The sequence below is a fragment of the Athalia rosae genome, chromosome 3 (assembly GCF_917208135.1).
Source record: "Athalia rosae chromosome 3, iyAthRosa1.1, whole genome shotgun sequence".
Lineage (NCBI taxonomy): Eukaryota > Metazoa > Arthropoda > Insecta > Hymenoptera > Athaliidae > Athalia > Athalia rosae.
In genome coordinates, this window is record NC_064028.1 from 17,666,903 (window position 1) to 17,687,310 (window position 20,408).

The 20,408-nt window shown below is 41.5% G+C and overlaps 1 protein-coding gene across 2 annotated transcripts in view; it reads left to right on the forward strand.

Annotated features, from left to right (window-relative positions):
- LOC105690664 (serine/threonine-protein kinase NLK) overlaps window positions 1-20,408 on the forward strand; it is an 85,103-nt gene that overhangs the window by 27,903 nt on the left and 36,792 nt on the right. For both annotated transcript variants that reach the window (XR_002305928.2, XM_012408677.3), the window contains exons 2-3: window positions 16,849-16,978; window positions 18,195-18,250. Coding sequence is in view for 1 of the 2 variants with exons in the window: in XM_012408677.3 (XP_012264100.1) it covers window positions 16,849-16,978; window positions 18,195-18,250 (186 nt within the window). In the remaining variant the exon portion in view is untranslated. The remainder of the gene's footprint in view (window positions 1-16,848; window positions 16,979-18,194; window positions 18,251-20,408) is intronic.

Here is a 20,408-nt window from a genome sequence, read left to right on the forward strand (position 1 = left end):
AAATTGTAAAACGATTCACGTTATCGATCAGAATTCGGATTATTGTTATAATTTCTTTTTTTTTCCCCCCTCAAGTCTCATGTAACATTCACTGCGTACCGTAGATAGGTATATGTAATATGTATATAACAGAAACCGATTCCCCTAACTGTAATCACACATCCGGCATATGTGTCGTATGGATCGTCGTCGTCGCGACGCTCTCATAGGTACCTACGTACAGATATACATATATACGTATACTGTACTGCACATGCAGCCCCGCCGGTTAACGCACGTGCGTTTTCCCCATTGGAAACTCGCCCGCGTTATCATACATATATATACATGTATTATTTATTCACATGTACCTACATATACGTATCCCACGAAATTCACTCTATATCGAGACGATCACACGATTTTTTTTCTTCTTGTTTTTGGGCATGTGCATACATTATGAGTAGGTAGTTAAGAAAATGTACCTATACGTCTATAACTCGCACATGTATTTTTTTATCAAAATAACAATTCCATTAATTTTTCTCGACGATACTGTACAGGATGAGTTTTTTTTTTTTTTTTATCTCGTGATGAGCGAATACCTAAGAAATTGAAAATTTCCTATGGATTTTTAACTTTTGCGACTTTTGTCTGAAATATTTTAACAAAAAATCCTCAGATTTCGAGATAAAAGAAAGTCACCCCGTATAACGGCAGTAATTTTTTCGGTCCGCCGATAATCCATTGTACGTCGAAAACTTTATGAGGCGAGATAATTTGGGTGATGTTATTCGTTCGATTTTATTACACCAATTACTATCGCAAGAGTTGAGATTATTTTATTCATTTATTTATTTGTTTTCAATCGTGACGGAGAGATAGAGATCGTAGGATGTAATCACCTATGACCGTTACGTACGCAATAATCGATATATCCATCGACGCGATGGCGATCAAATTAAATTGCAGAACGATCGAGTTTGACTCCTTTTATCCAAGAATTATATATGCACTTCTGGTGCAGTTCCGTTGACAATAGGTGTGTACGATCATTGAACGTTGCACAGCGATATGAGGATCAGACCCGTATCAATGAGAAATATTTCTCCCCTTTTCCCTGCACATTCGTCGTCACACGTACAAACCTATATCTATGTCGTGTGCACTCGTATCTACTCCCTTTATGACTCCGTCTCACTTTCTTCCCGCTCCTTCGCATGTAGCGCGAAGCGCATCTCGCTGCAATGCATCACACTTTAATTCTTCCTCAGTTTCTCCCCTACTTTGTACGAAACATGTACATACGTATGTATTTCTATACCTATAAACATAGGTATATATGTGTGGTATATAGATATTATTTTATATGCATATGTATATTGCTGCTACTTCTCTCGCTGATTACTCGCTCTCGGTGACGATGCTGATGCGATCGCCTTTACCCGATGGCTTTACCACGGAAGCCTCCGGGTATCTCACTTGTGTGCGCTGTATTCACACGGTGTATTGTATTTTCTAATATATGTATTATGTATTTAGACGACGTACTGTACAGACGTAGGTGTAATTCATCGATATCCGACTTACGGGATGCAATTAGGTAATGAGATTCTGGTAAAAATAAAGAGATTTGAAAAAAACATGTCAAAGGGATTTTGCGATAATATTTCGTTTCAAAACTTGGGAAGTTCTATTTTCAGCGGATAAAAATTAAACGTGGTTTCGACCGCTCGCTGCACGCTATACTCATGCCAAAGTGAATTTCAATCATATTTCTGTCGCCGTATAATTGCTCAAATATCAAATTTCAAAAAGCGACAAATACCAAAAGTACGTTTATACGTTTTAATAGCTCACGGCGATACGCGATCACATCGATATTATCAATTTATTATCCCTGTACACCACCGCAGGTATTCACGTATGTATATATATGCCGTATAGGTACATGATTGTATGTACTTTATCCGCTTATATATACGTCACGATGGTGGCTGGGGGCCATAGCCATATGTGGCCATATGTCAAACGGTCATGGCAGACATAGGGTGGCTGGCTGTTACAGAGGGTGTAGGGGAGGGGGAGGCGAACATTCGGTATGATCCCATCGCTTGTATATATATATCTAGTATATATAATACATATGTACAATATACACCCTTGTAGCTCTGCTCTGCTCTCCTCTGTTATAGCGGATTGGTGAATAGATATATATATATATATGTAGCTATAGGAACCACATCACATATATATATATATGTACATTGGGAAACTGTAGGTAATTCGGTTAGGACCAAAATTATGACCAATTTTCTATGCCGTGCGTGTCGCTTTCTCACACGTAACGCGTCATCGACTCTATATATATTCAGGTATACGTACATAGGTATATATGTATATATATTTATGTGGACCTGTATACATATGTGTAAGAGCGTATATATAACATTATGATCTATGGGTGTATATGTGCACATCAAGTTTCGAATCGATCGCGTCTGTCGGCAAACAAATGTCGCGACCAACCCCCTTGTATTAAATCAGAGATAACACGTTCGAATGAATTTTTGTGTCATGATATCTCGGTCCTCTCACGGTCGTTCATAAGGCACTCTAGTCTTCCCTGAAAAATGGCAACTGTTGTGATTGCGAAAAAAAAAAATCAAAATGTAAATCCGACGGAAATAGTGTATAAAGATTTTTCGCTATACCTTATACAATATCTTTAGCGTAGAAATCTCGAGAAATCCTTATACATACTTTTTATCTGGGCTCGAAATTCACGAGATTCAAACTTTCGGCAGAGGTATTTCGATTCCTTGACGAATAGTTTAGAGGGTGCGTTACATCCTCTTTCTCCCTGTCGTCATTCTCTTTATCCACGTGAATCTATAGTCATACCTATCTAACTAGTTAAATTCCGGTGAATTCGCCAAAGGGGTGAATATAAGTTCGGGAACTCGCTCTGCGGTGTTCCGTTTTACTCCTTCGGTTCATGGTCCGCCCTTCCGCAAGAGTCGGGAAACCCTTTTAAACTATTATGACCCGTCGCCATATCGTTGCACTGCAATCCATCCGTGCTCCAATTGAATTGATGTAGTTCGTTCAAGATGTACATTAACCTTCTCGTTAACGCAATATCCTAGTTTTACGCCATTCGATTCGATTGCAGTTTTGCCTGTACTTATGTCACACGTAATCGATTTTTTTCTTGTGATCTACGAATTTTTCAATCAAGCATCTCTATACCACCAATCTTCGCGTGATGTGTTATTCTTCTTCGGAATTTCTCTCCGTCTTTTTTCATTCTAATACCGAAGAGTATAATCCAGCGAGTCAAGTAAATCCAATTATGTACCGCTGAAAATGACGTTGATATTTTATCTCTGAGGGGGTTAGTCGTCGGTGGTGGTTATGGCGACGGTTCGGTTGGCGGTAGGAAGAGGTTTCTGGTGTCTGGGAATAGGAATTTAATTAGGATTTTATAATAATCTAGTTTCAGCGACGGGAATCATATACTCGGGCACTCCGATCCATCTGGAATGGGCAGTTATTATTATCATTAGTATATGTATTGCTTGAAATATTGAAACATTTCACGTCCACCTCTGCGGTAAAAACTTGGAGGAAATTCAAACGGAGAGACAAATGAGCAAAAGGAGGGGGGGAGGAACTGGCGATCGACGTTCGCAGTCATTGATGCAGAAACTCCAAATATACGTATCGATCGGGTTCGATATGTAGACCATTTTTATACTTTATCGAATCAATTCTTTATACCGTAGAGAACAAAGATTAACCACCGAATCACACGCTAGCCTAAGTTTATCTCGAAATGACTCGCTATAATTTTATACACGTGAAAAGTACACTTTCCCTAATTTAAAATTTTATTTTATACCCGACGTTGCATAGCGTGTGTGCGCGCGCGCGCGCGTGTGTGTGTGTGCGTCTGACTTTGACGTTCACTTTTCCCAGGGAGATTCATTCCTGCATATTATACTATATGGATATTCACGTGTAAGCATACCATAATTTGACACACTTTTCTACCGTAGATGTTTAGTATTTACTATGTATACCTAGACGTCTCGGATTCTCTTCTCACAGTTCGTATCATACCGCATGTTGATATAGTGTGAGTAGCGAATAATAATATGCAAATAAGCACGCGATGAAGCATCTCGTCTGTATGCAGGTATCCGTGTACAGAAATACGCGGAAGTTGCGATTAAGTATTGAGCAAGATTTCGACCGCCGCACATCGTCGTCGTTACGTTCTGAGAAAACTTTTTGTTAGATGAGATTATTTCATTAATTCATTATTTCTCGTTCTTCCTTACCCTAATAATTAAATAGAGAAGTAATAATGAAAGACGAAAGAATCGCAAAAAAAAGAAAAACAACAAATCGCAGACGCGGTGTCGGATGGATCTTTTTCTCACAATCGGGTCCGCGGTCGTTTAACGATCACGATATTATGCATGAATCAATCAATTCGTTCGCCGCCGCATTCCTTGACCTGGATTAATTGTGTATGTAGTGTCTGTCTGCCGTGGTACCGACCGCGCGCGGACTAACATAAATACCCACGTTGTATACGGTACGTGATCTCGTTGTCGTGGTTAGTCACGTAAATTTTCTGACGTTATACCACGAACCTCATTGAACTCAACAAGGTCACTTTGAGGTCGCGTCGGATGACCCCAAGGGTCCTTTGATGCGTACGTACCGACGTTAAGATGGATGGTTACGATCGATTCTTTCCTCCTCCTCCTTCTTTTTTTTATTTTTTTTTTCTCTCTCTCATTCCGAAATTGCTTTTGAATAATTCCCCTAACACGTTTGCGAGATGAGACCAAAAAGTGGATTCTATTTTGCGGTTGAGTGGACATTTGGCTGGTCGACTGGATATGGCCTAGAACGATGGGGGAGGAGGAAGCATTCGAATGGGCGGAAGTACTAGACTCACTACAGCCTGTTGCTTCGCAATAAAAAAAAGGGGGAAAAAACTGTTAATCCTGGGGTACATCGATTGCCTCGTCGATATCGTTTCCTACCACTAAAGATTTATGGGGTATATACGCGATGACGCTGGCCTGGTCATAACGTAACGTTGGTATATGTGTTCAAACGTATTTGTGTTTTATACATATAGGCATTTGTTTTGTATACATTTTCAACCCTTGGACTAAAAAAAAAACAATCGTCATTTTTTGGGAAAAATGTAGTAGCTCGAGGGTCAATTCTCTAACGTCACTCTAGAAATCTTTACCCGGTAACTTGGAAGGAAAAAAAAATCGTAAACTTTCGTTTTTCATTTTTCTGATGGAATAATTTTCTAGCTCGTCTCCACCGCAACGGATGCACGGTTAACAGAACGAGATGAGAAAAAAAGGGTTGAAAATATTTTCCACCCCGAAATAATTTATGGACCTGTAGTTCGGTGCGAATAAACTAATTCGAATCCTATGTGTGTTGTAAAAAAGTAAATCATATCACACGGTTCATTTGATAATTAGAACCCTTCGTTCGTTCGTTCGTTCGGCGTTGCGTTTGATTAACTGGGGTATCTGGTGGGCGTGTACTTGGTCCGTCTACCGCCGGAAACGACCGTGGAGCTCGTACTCACGGCTAAAGGGTCGCGGTTTCAAATTTGTCCACACGCGTACGACACGCATCGGATCCTTAATCTTGAAGCAAACCCTAAACTCGACGCGTAAAACCCGATCCTCGTACCTCCCCATCATCGTTGACAAGGGCGCCATTAATATCTTTATCAGACTTCGTTCCATTGTACACAAAATTTACCGCGGCTCCGTTGATTGCGTCGATAAAATTGCAGTATTAAATTTGTCCCGAGCAGATATAATCAAAGGATCGTGGCGCCCGTACAACGAGGTTATTAGTTACTCGATCGAATGAAGTCGAATTTCCTTTGTCGCGGATTTGTGTAATCAGGCTATCAACTTTTCCCAGAATTTTTCTCCTTCTCTATTCTACCTCGTTTTCGTCGTTTCGGAGGAGGCAATTTCTGTACTCTTCGAAGGGTGCGGAGGCGCGTTTACTTCATCGGTACAAAAATGAGGAAACTGCTTCGCCGCCAGGGTTCTTCGAGAGGCCGAGAGGACGCTCCGCGCCTATGGGCGTTCCCGTCAAGGTGCAACAAAGGATTGGCAGCGGACAGACCTGTTCCGTTGGTTTGTCGGACTGTCTGCTGCGAAGCGAAGCGAACCGAGGAGGAGGTGAGTCGAGTCGAGGCGAGTTTAGTTAAGGCTGCCGCTGCTGTTACTCCTCTCTCCGTCCACCACTTGCTCGATCAGGTTACTCAACGCCTCTCGGACTAACTGCGGACTCGATGTTTCTAAACTCCGAACCATTGCCTGCAGCTTTACGGACACCTTGAAAACAAATTGGACCAAAGTCATTGTTCCTCCTGCGGCTTGGATCAATTACGCGACATGCTGCCCGTGTTTCAGCGTCTACGCGACGACGACGGCACAAAAGTCAAGTATATAATCTGCTTGAATTTAAACTCCGAACAAGGCATTAAGTCTTGCGGATAGCAGGCTAGTTCACTTCGGTGGTAACAGCAGAAGAGAAGAGAAGTGAGTTGGGAGGCATTCGGTAACCGGAACGACCTGTTGCTGGTGCTTGTTGTACCGCCGGTTAGATTTTTAAACCGCGTCTCAGGTTCGCCGAGAGGAAGCGACTGTGACGACGACGACGACTACGACGACGACGACTACGAGGTCGTTCCGAACGCATTCGTCTCGAGGATATAATATGCGGTCGCGGTACTCTTGGACTCGGTGAGAAAATATTTGGTTCTCACGTATCGAGCCGATGCTGATATCGGACTTAATCTTTATCAAAGGCAGCGTATACACCTAACCGAACGTGACCGGAACACGATACGGGAACGGAGTTAGGAAAAAGAAGAAACAAGTCCCAAAAAAACGAGGCGGCGTGCTTTATTTCTTTTTTTTTTTTTTTTTACCTCTTCTCTCCGAGACGGGAGACCTAAGACGCAGAGGTGTATCTTTACGTCACACAGGTGCAAACAATGGCATCAGAAAATGCAAGAGCTTGTAATCTTCTCAACACCTTCCTTTTGTACATGGCGGAGGAGTGCAGCGAACGTAGCTTTGCTTTGCGTTTCATCTTTCACCCTTTATTTATCGTCTCGACGTTACCGGCTCTCCGGCTCACCGAGGGTTTCGGCCCGAAGATGATTATTATTACCCATCGAAAAAATGACGGATAACTTAATTACAACTTGCAGCGAACTAATCAAGGATTTGACGACTGATCCTTCATTAGTTGTTCTCCATATTTAAAATTTTAAATAAAATGTAGGACATTCGTACGATGTACGACCTGGAAACGGGGAAAAATACACAACGTAAAGGAAGTTATCCACGTTTACAGAAAAAAAAAACAAAAAGAAAAGTGATATCTTACAATCTCAACAAATACTGATTCGGTTTCGTATGTCCTCAACCCAATTTTCACCTACCCGTACACGATTCATTCGGATGTTCAAACCGGCGACCCAGAATGTGGAAATTTTTCATTATCTTCCGCTGGTTTTATCGTCCGCTTACGAGTCACTCGATCGCCGTTAATACCGCGAAAATGAAGGTTGGCTACGAATTTTCTCACACGACGATTCGCATCCATCGGAAAATGATCTTTTTATTATGTACTTGGCGATGCGGGTTTTCTATTCATCGCATACGGTGGCTCGAGGTGGAGAAGGGGATGGCTTCCGCATGAGTACAGGGTATGCAAGACTCAGCGATGCGCCTATACGTGTTTATCGCAAAGTTTTACATGACTCGAGTCTCGGCAAGAAAAAAAATCAATATAATTAGCGTATCGAATATTAAATAAAGGCCCTATTGCGGCCGCCTAAAGCACGATCGCCGAGAGATGAGAGTGAGCTACGATGGTTGGCCGGTTCGCGTTTCCTGATCATCATTATTTAAGGGAAAAATAGTACATATAGAATCTGCAATCGAGCAAAGGGAGTCCATGAGTTACTTTATCGATGCCAGCCAGCACGCACCGTTGCGTGACGTGATGGTGCAACTTGAACAACGTGCTAGCGACGACGTGCAGTCAAAGTTTAACAAAGGAACGGAGTACGGCATGGCTCACCATCTCGACTAAACTTGACTCAAGTTAACTCGACTCCTGGACGACTTGGCTGGTCGCCATCTGCGCCGTCGTTTTATACCTACCAGGAGGCAGCTGCTGCTGCTGCTGCTGCTGCTGCTGTTTCCGCTGCATGATCATGTTTTTAACCGAGAAATTAAAGCCCTTTCGGTACCCGCAACGTTCGAAATTATTATTGATAACAACATTGACCGTGTACCGAATGATGGATACTTTTCATGTTTCTCATCGGACGTAGAAAAGAAGGAGAAGAAACGGGTTTTCGTCTCTAGGGAATGTGATTTTTTCAGAATAACACAACGGTGTGATATTTGATTTGAGAGAATTTCATTTCCCTGGCTGTTTCGATACTCCAAAGTCACGTACAGATAGATGAAGTTATATTGCTTGAGAGATCGATTAATCAACTTTTTATTTCCTCCTTTACTTCAATTTATTTTTCCCACCATTGTTGGATTGAAAGAACGCAGCAGCAGCAGCAGCAGAAGCAAGAGAAGCAGCGGCAGCAGTGCACGGGGAAGAGTATTGATTGTTCTGCACTTTTTCAGTTTTCATTTTTCCTCATTCTTTTTCTCCCTTTTCTCAGTCTGGATGCGCAAGAGAAAGATGAAGGTGTGAAAATACTTACAAGTGCACAGCTATATGTACATACGAAACTCCGGTACCGTTTCCTCAAAATTAAACACCCGCAACGATAACGCCACATTTTTTTTTTCACCTCTTTCACCGACTTCCTCGATAAAACCTGCTCGTCCTGTGTAATACGTCGCCGATAGTCGAACTGCTCATGACCGTATTACACCTCCTCGATTTCAAATGAAACTAAAACATTCGATACAAACAACAAGGGTGAAAAAGAGAGGGCGCGATGAATTGTACAGATTACTTCAACTCGACTCGTTTTCAACCGTTTGTTATAAAACCTTTTCTTCTCTCTTTCTGTTTCAGGTACGTATATATAACGCGAGTAATCGTCGCAAATATCATCGTCATCGGTGAGCGGAATTTTAGGAACGATGTGGGTAACGTATGATAATATTCAAGGGTTCTCCGAGTGCCTGCGATTCTTATTTTGTTTCTGGATTTTTTTCTCGGTTCGACGGGAAAAAAACAAAAATAAACTCGTTAGTCGTGGATCGGGGATCCCCCCGGCACTTTTGCTCCTTTGGTGCTCGTGGTTATGGGTCACGACTTCTAAGTATAAGTCGAGTGTGGTTGTACGAGGCGGACTACCACCGACATATATACGATAGTCGTCGAAGGCCAACTAGGCTAACAAGTTCTGTAATGACCTCCCTATCCACTCTATAGGGCACTGACTAACTATTTAACAGTAGTTAGACCCCCTAATGACGCACGGATACGAAAGCGGCCGAAGTAACGTGTCACGTGCCCGTGATTACCCGTACCCACTGACACGTGCGGAAGAGACCAATCCCCGTAAACCGCCAAAGCGGCACGGAGCAGAGCCGAGCAGAACGGAGAGCGACGACTAACCTACTCGCGACAAACAACCATAATCACGGTCGTTATAATCCGTGCAAAAAATAAAAAAGAAACCACTCCGTTCGATGTGTGGTGGCAGTAGAATTCGCGAATGAAATCTTTCCATTCCAATCGTCCCCGTGGCGAGAGAAACAAAATTGCGGAAATCGCAAAGGGTGCAGGCGATATCTCGTGATCGATATTTTGGTCTTCAAGTTCCGCTTTAAAAGTTGATCCTTGTCCCTTGATGTGTGCGGGAATCGGTCGAGGCTCTTTATTTTCGATTTTTGAAGTAAAATATCAAAGAGAAACAGCGCGAAACTTATCCACAATTTTGCAACATTATATTTATGAAGTTTATGCATTACTGTAACTTTTCACAGGATGAAAATAAAAAATAGGTAAATAAAAAAATAAACTTACTCCAGATTGGTCTAGTATATGTGTACCTCACACCGTAATGTCGGACAATTTTCGGGCCTGTGGTTTCTGCAGAGTCACTTATTTCAAGTCCGATCTCGAATCTACGCGTATCGCCTCGGTTTATCGCCACCTCTGACCCGGATGGCCGGGGTGACCTTATTAAATATTAATTTTACCGCGCACGATTCTTATGTTATATATATATATGTATAAGATTTATATACAATGTGTGTAATATATGCAATGTACCCTGACTAATTCAACCCTCTTTTACCTCCCCCCGCATCAACGATTTTGATCTTATCGGCTTGAAATATTTATATACCGAAAAATTTGACGTCCAAAATTTGAAGAAACGTTTAATGATCTGCGAAATTAAAACTGCGTTGAAAAAAAATTCATAATGCAGATATGCTCTGCGACACGAGCAAAATTATATTTCGGAACGGCGCAGAGTACGCCAATATCGTATCAAATTGTCAACGACGATTGCGGTCAGCCGACTTCTGACCTTGACGAAAAGTATACCAAACGAAACGCTGTGGTATGTTTGCAGTTCAACCAAATGAGCGATTACAAAGAAAGAAAAAAAAACAAACACGTTCCGCCAAACATATAACACGTGTTATCAACCCTTCAAATCACTCGCAGCGTGAAACTATTTCCTGTGCAATAAGTGCAGAATTATGAACCCGAAAAAATCGTTTTATTTTTTCAAATTTTCGCGTTGAGATAGGAAATAAAACCGAGGCGACATTTGGGTGAAAGAAAAGGAATCAAAGCAAAGCAAATGATATCGATAATAAAAGTAACAATTATTATAATGAGAAGGACATTTGTCACCCTGTAAAACCCGCGGTGCGTTGCGGAGGTATTTTTTTTTTATCTCAAAAAGTCCGAGCGCACGAGAATTGCCAGGGGGGTATTTCTTTAAATTGCGACAGATTAAATTACTCGCGGTGCGATACTTTATAGAAGTGGGGGGAGAAAAGGTAGGAAGAATGCGTCTATATATCCTACCTAAGGTAAGGGTGATTTCAGACCGGCCGTATATCTCCTGCCTCGATCCATCCAGAGGCTACAGCTATGGCTACAGTTTGAGCGCGCGAGGTGCAATGAGCTTACGTTACAGCTGTTTGTAAACTGAATAAAAAAGTGTACGGTGAAAGGAAAAAAGAAAAAAAAAAGAAAAAAGAAAAAAAAAATAATGAAAGCGAGGGAAAAAAATAAAAATGAAAAATTGTCGCTCCGAGTAGTAGTAGGCTAACGAGAAAGCCTTCGGAAGAACAAACGTCGTGCACTGTTTTATATATAATGCAAAAGCTTGAGCGATCCTTGACCGCAGACAAAAGCTTCGGAAGGGAGCGTAAGCTTTAGTTCTATGAGAAATTTACCTTGAATGCAGCGGTTTTTTTTCGCATTTCTTCTTCTCTTTTTTTTCATGCACTAAAATTTAGTGTGATCGACACGAGCCTCGACAATTCAGAAATCTCTTCGAAATTTTTATCGATATTTTGACAAAAATAGAATAAAAAAGGTATGCGATATCGAGTATAAATTCATTGCAAATCATCTGTTATATGAGGACAAGGTTGAAAAGTTCACCTTGGTTGGGATTAACCTAGTAAATAAGTCTTCGATAAAAGTGTAGGGATTAAATAGATTTGGTCTGACTAATTGAAAGAGAAATCTGTAAAAAAAAGAAAAAAATTAGAAAAAAATGAGTTTCCGTTCCTAATTCGTAGAAGTTTTTTCTTCGATTAAATAATCAGTGGAATAACGTAGATAATCCGATCTTCTGTTTCATCGTTGGATTCTTATGAAATTTTCATTCAACCCTTTTTGTATTCCGCGATTGATTACCTCGTATGTATGATATATGACCGTATGTATATTATATATTGTCAAGGGATGGGCGACCGTAGGCGCGTTAGAAACACGGAAGGACGAAAACTCACTTCCACTTCTCATTTGGATTCCGTACGTGCCGGTTGGCTGCAGCCCACCTCCTTCTTCTCATCCTCCCATGCTACGTTCCCTGCATTTCCCGTAATAACGTCGGAAGGTTGGTTAGGCTGGGTTGGTATCATCGTACCTACTACCTCATATACACCTATGCAGATACACACGTTTTTACTATACATAATATATTTTCTCATCGCATGTATTCCAACTGCAGACGTGGCACCTCTTCCGTCCTCTGACCCATTCCCTTCGGATTTCCTCAATTTTCACTTATTCATTCATTCGTTCATTCTTTCCGTCCCCTGTTATAAATTCATCAACTCAACATGTTATGCCGATAAATGAGCAGAAACATAAATTGCCGGTAAGATAAAGTCAGGAAAATGGTACGGGGAATTCTGCGTTTGTGAAGAGGTACGTGAAGGGTACGTCGTTCGAGCTTACGTATATGTTGAAAATTGGCGGCAATTTCGTCTCTCCTTTTCTCATTACGATGTTCAGTCATTTTGTGTAACCAAAAAAATATGACCCTAGCACCGAGGGTTTATTGAACTTTTATTTTTTACCCCTCGATTTCAACGCATTTTTCGCGGATGAATTTATTAATATGATCATCGCGCTTTGATCGCGAATCGAGGAGGAGAAAGTGCTCTCAAAAATCGAGAGGGGAAATATTCAACGCTTTTTTTCTTTGGTTTTTTGATTTATTTATTTATTTTTTTTCTTCATCGCAATACGTCGCGCGATGGGTACGCATCGCGCGTTATTAATTGACCGCAAATTGTAATCAACGTATCCTGCAAACGTCAGGTTAATTCAATTGGCTGAATACAAGTTCATCTGTTAACGAAGATAAAAACTACGAATTACATTCGTGTACAGATACGTATAAAAAACTTTTACGTTATATATATATATATATTTACTTAATATAGCGAAGAGCAAAGTTTCTTAACTCACCGATACTGGCTAAGGGAAAAATTAATAAGAAAGAATGAAGATGAAAAAGGGGGAAATAAATAGAAATAAAAAATTACAAACCAATCCGTTTGATTAATAACTTGATGCGGTAAATCACGTTTTCAACTACTTTCGAAACGAAAGAAAAACGTAAAATGAAAAAATGAAGCAAAAAAAGGTCGAAGTTTTAGTACGCTGGTTACCGAATAAGAAGTATACGACTGCAGGAATGTTTGTGCATAAGTTATGAAAATTGTACAATTTCTACAAAATCCGGCTAGTTATGAATGAGATATAAATTAATGCAGTTGCGTATAGTTCCCGTGTAAACGGTGAATCGCATTTATAAATTACTGGAACGCCTGCTCTTCGCACATCAGGTGACAGGTGGTCTTACAGGTGATTCTTGGGCAGCTGCCGCCGCGCTGTGCAGTCGTGGACGAGCAATAAAACGAATAAAAAATAAAAGAAGATGGTGGAAAAAAGATTACACGCTTAATACCGAGCTTCGTGTATCCTTATTACATATACCGAAAAAAAATTCGGCCCATAGAGGGTTACTTTCCTACAAGAATAAAAATTCGAAAAAACATTTTTTGCATATAGTTATTTTGAAAATTAAAAAGCGATTTTTTTTCAATGTATTCTAAATGGTAAAAGGGGGACTCCCTTATGCGCAAGAACAATTTTTGAGATTTCGGGAGGATGTTTTTTTTTTTTTTTTCAAAAATGCGACACGGACTAATGTGGGTACACAGAGTTACTGCAACTATACAGAATCGCGAATATGTCTCCGCAATGAGACGTACAACGGGGTTTTGTAAGGAAACCCTGAATATGCATCACACGATCGTGTCGCAATGTTGTCGCCTGCAAGTCTTCCTATACTATAATGTATTACGTTACATTACATTACATAGCTACATAGGTTGGTTGTGATCCGCGCTATCTGTCTACCTACCGTGCCCACATCTTTTATCCTCCCACGAAGAACCTTTGTAACCGTTGTGGCGAGAAATGGTTATTCAGGTCGCGACACACTTCGCAGACGCGCCCGTCTTGTCTTCGTCTTCCATACGTATCATATGTATTTATTATTATACGGTACTTTGCTACCGAATATAGTCTTGGAAATTGAACGGTTTGCAAAAAAAATGAATTGATTATTAAGAACGAACACTGGGTGGTGTTAAATCGAAGAACGGACGATAACACGCCTGGTTGAATTCAATTTTCATGCGTGTATGACGTAGGAGTCGATTTGTTCGCTATTGCACGCCTTTCATTTCTGTAGAATCTGAACCAAGAAAGCTACGCGCCGTGCGGATACGTCTTATAATTTTCACACGATCTTATATTCACTCACCCACCGTTTCCGGTTTGCCGCAAACTGTACGTTGCGAAGTTTCAAGTTTCACCAATAATAAATATCGGTGTATTTCCGCGCCGGAGGTACCAAGGTGTTCTCGCTTCGACGCGTTCAATTTCGAATCGCTTTTGACACGGTTTTTCGATGCTCGTGTCACGTAATTAATAGTCGGAACAGTTGCAGCTCCCGTATATCGAGATTCGAACCAGAGCGGACTCTGTACGAAATTTTTCGTCGAAAGTCCAAGTTTCATCTCGTACAATGAGTGAAAAAATATTTTGACACTATGTTTTTCCTTTCAAGATCGATAACTGCGTACCGTTCCAAACAAGAAGGGATGAAACTCCCACTAGGAACAATTTATTATACATAGACAAGCTGTAGACGATGTGCTTTTTGAATACCGTGAAACCGACGCTGTATACTCAAAGTATATATTTTTTTTTTTTTTTAAATAAAATTCAATGCCGAGGATTTCTATTCATTCGTTTCATTATATGATCCGTGCCCATTGATATGGATATCCATGGCATTACGTACCCCTACCTTTATCCCGTGTCAAATGCATCAGACTTCTGGGAAATATATGTATACGTTACGTGGGTACACAATCTTGAAAAAGAATTTCGGTCAACCCGAAACTTGCCTTTCCTCTTTTCTTTTTTTTTCCCCGTTCAATTCAATCGCCCGTCTCGAATGACACACTCACTTTATTATAATAACGTATATATCCATTGTGGTCCATGGTTTAGATTTTCAAACACCAATTTTTCGAACGATTCATCTTCTTACGTTGTGACTCTTTGAGCGATGACCGTGTACTTGTTATTATATGATTCATTTGCGGGTCTATCTGGAATACAAATGTATTCCGTTTTTGATATGCACATTCGGAGAACGATGATTTATTTTCATTCGTTTTTTTCGTAACGCTTCTGACGCGGCGTTCAACGACCGTTCGTATGTCGTGGTGAACACACATATGGTATATGACAGTAATAACGCGCACTAATACGTACGCATAGGTATTGGTTATCGCAGTTGTTAACACTAGTTGGCCGGAATACTAATTGAAATCAGTTTGTAAATTTGACGGGACCGCATCAAACAATCGATTTTATTCGCAAATTGGAATTTCCGCGTGTGGGATATGTGAGTGGTGATTATTTTTGCCATTAACCGTTCTACGTTCATTACGAGGCGTCGGTGGTGTGTAGGGTCCAGGTGGCCCCCATAGTCGCCGCGATTGATACACTCCGATGGATCCGCGGACTAAAATTTATACAGTTATACGAGTGCGTGTTAACTGCGGCGATACGCGCAACGTCACGATATCATCGATCGAGATTAATAAACCCCGAAAAAACGAAGATAAAAAAGAGAAAAAAAAAAAAAAAAACATCCTCGAATTGAAGATAATAATTAGTTTTTCATTTTGCTTTCATTTTTTTGTTTTCGGAATCGATTAATTCGCGTTATGAATCGAGGTACGACCCAGCCCTGGTTACCTTCGCAATTTTACAGGGATAATTTCATGAGCAAGTGTGTACGGGGTTATCAGGCCACGCGTGCGGACAAAACCTCGTCTTCGCCGGTCTCGAGGCTTGACATGTGCTTTTGACGCACGCGAGCACTCCGCTCAGGTGGTATAACACATCCAGAGAGGTAGTGTGCGGTACGAGGTATGAAACTGCGTAGGTTGTTGTAACGTTCCCACTTACAGTCGATAGAGGAACTGCCGGATTGCACGAAACGAACGTGCGACTTGTCACGTGCGCCTCTACCTCACTCGCCCGATGAGCTGGTCCGTTTCGATCTCATCTGGAAGGTTTTTTTTTTTTTTGAAAAATGTTCAAATAGAGGAAAACAAATTTGCCGCCAAAAGCCGTGGGTTTGGATAGGGAAAAGTAGACGGCGAAATCCGATTTGACCTAGGCGGCGTCGCCAAGGCCAGGTGAAGGTCAACTTCGGCTTTTCGTACGGAACCTTGTATTTTTTGTTCCGGTAAGCAAAAGCTCAATCGATTCTATATAATACCGATTATATGATAATCGAAGCAAACTGATGCTAACAATTTGACGCTTCCTCCCATATTGAATTGCATAAACATACCTATAGTGAACTGAAAAGTAATTAACTGTTAACCTTGTTATTGGCGATTTTTTATTTGTTTTTATTTCAAAGATACTTGGACTGTGCACGTCCCTCCCATTCACCCTTTCATTTTCATTCTTCCTACTTTCCTCTCTTTCACTCCGAATAGCGCTTGTTGCGTAATCTGCTTACGTGGCACCCTTAAAACGACCTTGATAATGACGTCAAGTATATCGGGCGTTTACACAATTGTTTGAACATGAACAATATCGTGCGCAAAGTATAAAGTACCCATATTACGCGTTGATAACGGTCATTGTATTATAGAGTCTTCTGTGGATTATATATGCTTATTCTTTAGATTATTATTTTTTGTTTATTTGTTACAGGGCTGTCACTGATCCCAGAGACGGACGTAGGGTGGCGCTTAAAAAATTACCGAACGTCTTTCAAAGCCTCGTGAGCAGCAAACGTGTGTTTAGAGAACTCAAGATGTTGTGCTTCTTCAAACATGAAAACGTGAGTATATTATACTGATAAATTTTATCGTACCCACAAATACGTAGAAAAATGGACACTCTGAATTCCATTGCGCATCTAAATGCGGAAATACCCTATGCAACATTCAACGAGTGGAAAGAGGATGAGGTGCAACGTGGCTTTTGAGGGGTCCTTTTTACTTTTTCGTTTTGTTTCTCGCAAAAAGGAAAAAGCTGCGGGGTAGCAATATTGCGGTTTGACGAAAAAGTGTTGAGTCACGTGTGCGTCCAGCGCGAGTGAAAATGTCGCGCGAAGAGGGATACACTCGTTCGGTTATATATACAGGGTGAGTTTTTCCAATCTCCGAGATTGGGAGGAGCTTGATTCGCCGGATATGCGCTCGACCTCGTTCATTGAGCGCCGCGATCTCATTCTTCCCAGTTTTCCTCGGGCGCGGCGCGTTGACTGGTCAATAAAACCGAACGAGGCTCCTCCCCCTCTCTTCGTTTGTACCGACTCACCCTGTATGCGTTGCGAAATTTTGTTGGATTTTTTTCGATAGCGTAGATGAAAAATGCGGGTAACCGTGCGCATTCGTATGTACGTACGTAGATTCGTTGCAGAGAATGAGACGAGAGAGTGCGGAAAGGAAACGAGAGAAGCTCTCGCATGTCCTCGTGAGAATCTGTAATTAAAGCTAACGTTTGCAGTGGCAGCTACGCTGTTGACACAGGTTACCTGAATTACGTACCCAACTTTAGCCAACGACATGTCGCTACCGTCGCGCTGTTGTTCTTCGCTCATCGCGTATTTCTATATACATATATGCGATTTATACACGTACAAACGAAAGGTGTTTGCGATCCTTGAAACGTCGTTCGAGATAACAAAACCAAATTGTTTTCTCTCCAGCTCGGGGGGTTGTCGCAAAGCATTGTACTACTAATACCGAAGTATAACTCGCGTCGTCGTCTTTCGGCTTCGTCATTTACTTTCCGAATTAACCACTAATCTCACATTCGTGGATTTGTTAATCATATTCTCAGATATTCCGTTTACCTTTACGTGGTGTTGATTTCTGTGCGAACTGTAGATTCTTTAAATCTTCAGGAGGAATTAGTCGAAGTCGAAGAGTGGATTTATTGGATGAAAATTACTTTGAAAAATTCAATTGCAATGACTGTTTTCATTGGACGTAATTTCTGGAATCAATGTGACCAATGTTTATCGGATGTTTTATTAATTTCTGTTTCAGGTACTCTCTGCGTTAGACATACTCCAACCACCGCATCTAGACTTCTTCCAGGAAATGTATCCTTTTCAAAATGATCGATATCGAAATCTTTTCGCCCCGTTGTAATGATAATTCGGCTTTCTTGTCTAGTACGTTATTTATGTACGCTCACTCTGAAACCCATTGGTTATATACCGGGGCAATTCATACGCTACCGGCAACGGTAGGTAGGTAGGTAGGTATACACAACTGCAACGTTCCGCCGGCGTCGTGTCGCACCGCCGAAGAAACCCCCCACGTGCAGAGTTGAGTTGAAGCCCCATTACTTTGTGTCGCGCGAGGTGGTTGCTGTACCTCCATCTTTATTATGCCCCTGCCGAGTGCCGAGCGCGGACCTATCGCATCTACTTTTCACACTTATATTCCATCCGGCGATACTTCACTCTTCACTCAGATTCGGATATTCGAAATCCGTCATACAGCAACCAACAATCGTCATCATTTGCCTATACTTCGACAGAGTATGCCAAATTTGTTCGATGCAATTTCTTTGATCTTTTTTCGTCTTTTTTCGTCTTTTCATTTCTGATAAAAGGGAACATTCGAATGTGTACGACGTGTGTGACTTTTATTATTCTCAAAGTCACTTCACATTTCTACACCACTGTGTGTACCGTACGATCTCGCCGCCTATTTTTTTTTATTTTTTTTTTTTCCATTCGATTAAGCAAGTACGTTATCCTCTCCGAAAGGATGATACCTTTATCGATTATCGTCGATAATATCGAAGGGTAAATATCAGAAGAGCACAAGGTAAACTTTTTACTCGCGGACCGTGGTATACTCGTTTTTTTTTAATTCTGTTTGATCTTCGGTTTTTCGAGTATCTACTTTGCCAATATTTTTGCGGGTTACGCCCTTCCGATGGTTACCGTTACACACTCGTGTTACCCTTCGAAATCAATTGAGTCTCCGGAAAGCGAAGAACCGTCGTACACATCTTTGCAGCACTGACGTATCACGTAGCAATAATGCAGTTGCATCCGAGGTAAGGGTGGGTGGCACTTACAATTAGCCGTTACATAATTGTGTATCTCTAGTTAAACAGGATAGCGTATTACCCAGAAGCAACCGAGGTTAGTTCCCACCCATGCTGGCCAGCCGGATCTGACCGTACAGCTTCTAATTTAGTAAGTTCACAGGCAACATCTCCCGGTTCTCACACCCCGTACACACCGCCGCTGTGCGACGTTAGCAGCACTCGCGCAAATCGCTCGAAAAGCCAAGCCCTTATCGATTGCAATGGTTACTAAGTTGGCATAAATTTTGCCCTTAAATATATATATATATATATATACCTATACAGCGGGAGCCGCTGCTACACCGCGCCCCACGGCGAAGGGAAGCGAAAATGAAAGGGAGAGCGTTGCCCTTCTTCTTACCCTATTTTTCCGAACCAGACTACAGAGCCGGCTCCTCCTCTCCCTTCGGGGTGGAGGCTACGTCTGCTGTTCCCGCTGTTGCTTGGCGCCTTTTTCGTAATTTCGGCGCCTTTGCGCCCGACCGCCGCGTTGCCATCGACCAAAAACTCTTCCCCCTCGCACGTTTTATCCACCCTTCGTCCTTCGCCCTTCGCTACGTTCCGTCTCCGTCGCGCCACCGCGACATTTTCAACCATCTCTGTTTTTCTTCTCTTATTGCGCGTCCTTCTCGTCCGCTGCATTCAACCCCTAGCGGCGTTCTAGATATATTATAGTATATACGTACACTGAGGTATATATGTGAGCTGAAATTCGTCGGATAAATCTGTTCGTATATATATGTATAGGGAACCATGTTCTCCGCGTTTCTTCTTTGATACTTTTAGCACGACTGGTATTCGTTCGTTCGTTCGTTCGTTCGTTCCTGTCCCTAGTGTAGCTTAAATTGTAATGGAGTGATCATGTCGACGTTAATCCTGCTGGGGATCCTCCGAAGCACGGCACGAATGTATTTTCAAACAAATGACGATCGGAATTAATCCCTCTAATTATTCCCCGATGTCCCCCTTGCCGCCGAACAATTTTTTTAACTGAAATCAAGCCGTCCGATAATTCAATGCCTAATTAATAGCAAAATTTGAAAGACTATTGAAGAATTTTTCACCTACTCAAGCTATGGTCAAGCAAGAGAATCACATTTTTTTTCCAAACTCCTTGGACCGGGAGATAAAGCATGTATGAAATTGAATGATTA